The sequence below is a fragment of the Octopus sinensis genome, linkage group LG2, assembly GCF_006345805.1.
Source record: "Octopus sinensis linkage group LG2, ASM634580v1, whole genome shotgun sequence".
NCBI lineage: Eukaryota > Metazoa > Mollusca > Cephalopoda > Octopoda > Octopodidae > Octopus > Octopus sinensis.
This window is the reverse complement of record NC_042998.1, coordinates 178,972,720-178,978,719: the sequence shown is the minus strand read 5'-3', so window position 1 is coordinate 178,978,719 and position 6,000 is coordinate 178,972,720. Positions and strand designations below refer to the sequence as shown.

Here is a 6,000-nt window from a genome sequence, read left to right as displayed (position 1 = left end):
TCATAGCTTTTGAGCAGGTGTCTGTGAGGATCAGCATCAGAAACATGTCTCGTATTATTGTGGTTATGTGATGAGTAGAAATGGATTTTGTAAAGTGGAGATCATCATCGTTTAACGTCCACTTTCCATGGGTTGGACGATCTGACTGAGGTCTGGCGAACCAGACTCCAATCTGATCTGGCAGAGTTTCTACAGCTGGATGTCCTTCCTAATGCCAACCACTCTGAGAGTGTAGTGGGTGCTTTTTACGTGCCAGTTAGATGGTACTGGCAACGGCCACGCTCAAATGATGCTTTTTATGTGCCACCTGCAGAGGAGCCAGTCCAGTGGCACTGGCAACAACCTCGCTCAAATATTTTTTCACGAGCCCCCAGCACAAGTGCCAGTAAGGCGATACAGGTAACGATCACACTCGAATGGTGTTTTTAACTTGCCATCGGCACGAAGGCCAGCTTGTTGCTTGGGCAACGATCTCACTCATATGGTACTCTTCTTAGTGCTCCACTAGCAATGGATGCCAGTCAGTTCTTGAATTTTGACAATTGAAGTGCAGAGGTTATAAGCCAGGAAAATGATAAACAGGAATGGTATAGGCATGTCATTTTGCAAGATGTTTGCATTAATATTGAAGAAATCAGTGTCTCCATTAGTTAATACTACTTCAGCTCCTGTATTCTTGTAGAGCAACATTACTACTACTACTACTACTACTTATTTCAAGGTACACTATATGCAAAAAGAATTCGATCCATTTCATCTTATTGGACAGAATCAAAAGCTTTCAAGAAAGCTACAAATGGTAAGGCTATTTGTAGATTTTTGGCCCCAACTCCCCCCAGTGAGTCTTTTGACTATTAAGATTTCTCCAACACTAAATCATTCTCCTGAACCCTTCTGTTTTCTTCATAAGATTTTCTTGAATTCTAACTGTATACCACAATTTGTTCAGCAACCGTTTGTGTACAGACTCTCTCCAGAATAATCATCACAACACTCAAAGGTAACCCATACACCCTAATTATCTCATGCTACAGTCCAACCATTTGAGTTATAAAACCAAAGTTATAGATTTCTAAAACAAAGTGTTCTCTCTTGTTGGGCAAATCCTAAAATTTTGCGTCCTAATCATTGACGGCAATATAAATTCATAGACTGGTTAAGAAAAAAACCATAGACACAATAGCAGCTGTCAGCATCCCATTTAATGCCTAAGTACAGTAAAGTCAGGACCACGTATGCAATATATCTTTTTATCAAGACAACAAAATGTGATTTGTGGGAAGATTTGGCTGCTACTCTTAGCACCTACATAGGAACTCCTTACCCATTAGAACAATTAATTAATAATTATTGAGGGTGATACAGCACACTGTTAAATTGAATAGCTAAGCTTAAATCCTCATAGTAAGATGTAAAATACACTAGATCAAAAAGTTCCCGGACTAGCTATGTTCAATAAAAAATCACTTAATTACTTAAGTTTTAACATTATCCTGTTTGAAACCGTATGCAGCAATACACCGGTCCCAGCATTTCTGCCACTTTTGGAATCCACCCTGGAAGTTGTTTTCCATAAGCAAGTTGAGGACCTTCTGTGATTCACTCTTGATCTCGACAACCTTTGAGTTACACTTTCATCTCGGGAAAGAGATGGAAGTCTGCAGGTGCTAAATCTGGTGAATAGGGTGGGTGCAGAAGAAATATGTTTTTGGTGAGAAACTCATGAGTGAAGAGAGCTTAGTGACAGGGTGCATTGTCATTGTGAAGAATCCAATCGCTTTTGCCGAATGCCCTCCCTCAAACACTTCAAAACACTTGATTGTCCTGCAACAATTTTCATGCACATGGTGAAGAAGTTTTTCCATGTTACCAGGGGTGACCCTCATGGCAGGTAATCCAGATCACTCATCATCTTCCATTTTTGAAGCAACCATGCAACTCGAAACGTGTAGAACCCATTGCCTCGTCCCTGTAAACTTGCCAAAGCATGCTCAATGTCTCTGTAGCAGATTTCCCAAGATTAGAGCAAAATTTCACATTGTTTTTTTTTTTTTTGACCCTGTCCATGACAAAAATCGCAGGCTACAGCATACACGTGATCACAGAAACACAAATTTCACACCTTAGGAAGTAAACACAGTGATGTCACTCAGCACACTGCCTCATGAAGATCACAGCTAGCTCTCAATGCACATGCAACCGTGTGCTGCCATCTGTTGGCATGCTACAGAACTAGTCCAGGAACTTTTTAATATCACCTCGTACACTATAACAAAGTCTTTAAAGCCACCAAAACACCATTGCCTTCACTGTGGCACTATAAACTTTTGGACAAGCAACATTAGCATGTTTTTCCTTTAATTCCTACATTTGATCCCATATTTCCTCACCTGCTAGGTTATGTTTCTCACACCAGCTCAAATGCTTCGCAACATTTCTTCAAATCAATTCCAATCTATTCTAGTATGGAACACAGACATTAAATGATGAGGATTCTCAATTCTCTCCCCATTCTCTCTCTAGACCTTGTACCTTGTACCTCTTGACTCTCTTGTACTTTGAGGGTATGCCCTGATACCTCATCTCCTTTCTCTCTTTCCTGCTAGGATACCCATGTATCTCTTCTATAACAAGACACCTGTTCCTGTCCTCCTTTCCTACTTTAGCCTCTCCACACCTGGTACAAAGCTATCTTCCTCCAATTTGTCATGGGTGTCTTGTTTTGCAAGTTGCTTGGTGACCCCATAAATGCTAGTGCTACAAATAAAGCCCCTAATTCACACTCTGGTGAGGTTGGCATTAAGAAGGGCATCCAGCTATAGAAACCCTGCCAAAGCAGACACTGATCATCATCATCATCTTGAAACTATCTAAATATACAACACCTTCCATACCAACATGGAACAGATGTTTTGATGGATGCATGCATACATGATGGTACTATAAAGATCACATGGGGAAAAATTCAAGACATATTTCAGATATTCTATTGTAGTTCTGAACAAGGACTGTAACTCTGCATGCATAAGTATGCCTGGCTGATAACAGGTTCCACTTCTAGACTATGGTTAAATGTAAGTGGTATAACAGTCGTCAGCTAATAAAAGCAGTTCTATTCTCACTAGTATCAAAACATTAATGTAAAATCATAAAAAAAGCATCACTGTATAAAACAAAACCATTCAGAACCCTCATTATCATAAAAATGAGGCTTTGATTGGAAATAACTTCTCAACAAATGAAAATAAATTTTTAAAAAAAACTTTGTTTAAATAAACGATATGTGAATTGTATTTTTAATTGCCAAATTTTCAAAAATTCTACAAATGCAAGAAAAAAAAAATTAATTTTTCTAATCAGTTTTTATTTGCAAATGTATAATTTATTTCCAGTTCAAGAATGCTTTATAATATTCTTATGAAGAAAAAGGGGAAAAAAAACTAGAGGATCCACCAATTTTTAGGTTTTACTGTGAGGCATATATATATATGTGTATATATATATAGAAGGACTTCAAGAAAACTAATTGGCTAAAAAGTTTTCATAATGTTGAAAAAATGGCGAAAGGTGGCTTGTGTGATAATTGCAATTGTCAGAGAAACATTACTGTAACAAAACTAAGACAATCTGCTGTTTCAAACTTAATGATATTTAAAGAAAAAGTATCAGAGTTAAAAAAAATTGTAGTATTTTGAATTTGTAATATACTTTATAATTTCTTATTTCCTGAAGCTAAAGCTAATTTGACATTGGTTTAGAATAGTGCAAAGTCACTGAAAAATAAGATGAAATCAGAAAAAAAAAAGTGTTGAGATTATTTGTTGTTAAACTATGATTTCATATTTTTGAAACAAATATTTTTTAAATTTCTTTTTAACTAAAACACTCTCTGATAACTGATAACACATTATTGAAACTCTTTCTGCAGTCCTCAAATAGCCTCAAAAGAGAGAGACAGACAAGTTTTTAATTTCTTATTTACACCCAAACACAAGGGAGAAAAAGGCAAGTTGAATTTGAGGTTTGAACTTCAGACTTCACACCTGACAGAGTGAAAAGCATATTTGTGTTTGAGTTGTATGATACATATGTGTGTGTGTGTTTGTACTCACATATAACATCATCATTGTTATTACATGCACTTTTTTTTCCATGTTTGCAAGGGAATCTCAGTCAATCCCTGTCAGCATGGAAAAAGTAGATGTAAAAACAATAACATCATATAATGGAGTGTAAGAGTGTGTGCATACATGCACACACACATATGCATACATACATACATATATATACATACATATACATACATACATACATAAATATATATACATACATATATATATATATGCATACATATATATATATATATGCATACATATACATATATATGCATACATATACATACATACATATATATATGCATACATATGCATACATACATATATGCGTACATATACATACATACATGCATACATATACATACATACATATATGCATACATATACATACATACATATATATATACATATATATACACATATACATACATACATATATATATATATATACATACATATATACACACATACATATATATATATATATATATATACACATACATATATACACACATATGCACACGTGTGTATGAATGCACACACAACATATGCATATATAAAGCAGCACACATGTGACTATATAAGTGTATCTCGTACATACACACAAGTGGTTGGTTTTTTTTTTTTTTTGTTTTATATATCTCTGTTATAACTATGATGACCTCATCAATGATCTGTATTAAATAAGGGCTGATCAAGTATGAAATCAGTTACAAACCTAAAATAACTGTCCTAGTCCTCGGGCTGCTGCGAATGCAATAAGAGCTTCAGCAGCTTGTCGTGTCTCGAGGAACAGTTTGGCTTCCTGGAGCCAGTCGGAAGCTACGTACCGGGACTGGCCGTGTAATTGATTCATGAGGCGCACAGCTCTCTCAATATCACCTTTTTCGAGATAATGGTCGGCATTGGCCAAAATGGCAAAAGTAGTCAGTTCTTCAACATCTATTAGATCTTTCTCTTTCTTGATGTATGCAGCCTCAAATATAAGAAACGACTGTAAGTAGGAGAGAAGATACTTAAACAATGATGAGCCTGGAGCTTCTATCATAGCCACGTTTTTACACACTTTTTTCACTTTAATAAAACGCTCCTTCAGAGCATCCTCTGTCCAAACTCCACGTTCAATTGCCACTGCAGGGATAGAGTTTAAGATTGTTGACACAAATGGATGGTTCTGCCCAGCATCAGTAACTGTTCTGATTTCTTTCTTCAACGGTTTCAATTGGTTTTCATTAGACAGTATATTTTTACGCCCCTGTCGAATGACGCCGTTAAGAGCTACACAAGCCAGCCATAACTCTTGAGCTTGTTTAGCTAATTTCTCTGTTTCTGCTCGGGCTAAAGACAAAAAAAAAAAGACATTGCAATTTACAATTTAGTACAACTTCATAAACTTATGAAAGAAAAACAACACTAACAACAACTTTAATGTTCTTACATGTATACAACGTATACATGTTCTTACATTTATAAGAGAGAGAAAATTTTCAGTTTTCTGCCATTTAAGGTTTATCAAGTGTATCAGCAAAAAAAAAAAAAAGGAAAAAATGCCAATTCAGCTTTTTGAAAAGCCAGCAATGTTTTTTAACACAGAATAGAAAATTACTGAAATTAGAACTTGTGCCCGTGCTAGTAGGGTACCAAGAGCCCCATCCGAGTGTGATCGTTGCCAGAGCAGCCAACTGGCTTCCATGCCAGTGGCACGTAAAAGGGCACCATTCGAGCATGATCGTTACCAAAGTCGCCTTACAGACACCTATGCTGGTAGCATATGTAAAAGGATTCGAGCGAGGTCGTTGCCAGTACTGCCTGACTGGCCTGTGGCACGTAAAAAGCACCCACTACATTCTCGGAGTGGTTGGCGTTAGGAAGGGCATCCAGCTGT

The 6,000-nt window shown here is 36.5% G+C and overlaps 1 protein-coding gene across 1 annotated transcript in view; it reads right to left on the bottom strand.

Moving 5' to 3' along the window:
• Positions 1-4,706: 4,706 nt before the first annotated feature.
• Positions 4,707-6,000, bottom strand: part of LOC115229931 (MICOS complex subunit Mic60) — a 28,394-nt gene continuing 27,100 nt past the window's right edge. The window contains exon 13 of the mRNA XM_029800195.2: positions 4,707-5,453. Coding sequence (XP_029656055.1) covers positions 4,834-5,453 — 620 coding nt within the window. The 3' untranslated portion in view covers positions 4,707-4,833. The remainder of the gene's footprint in view (positions 5,454-6,000) is intronic.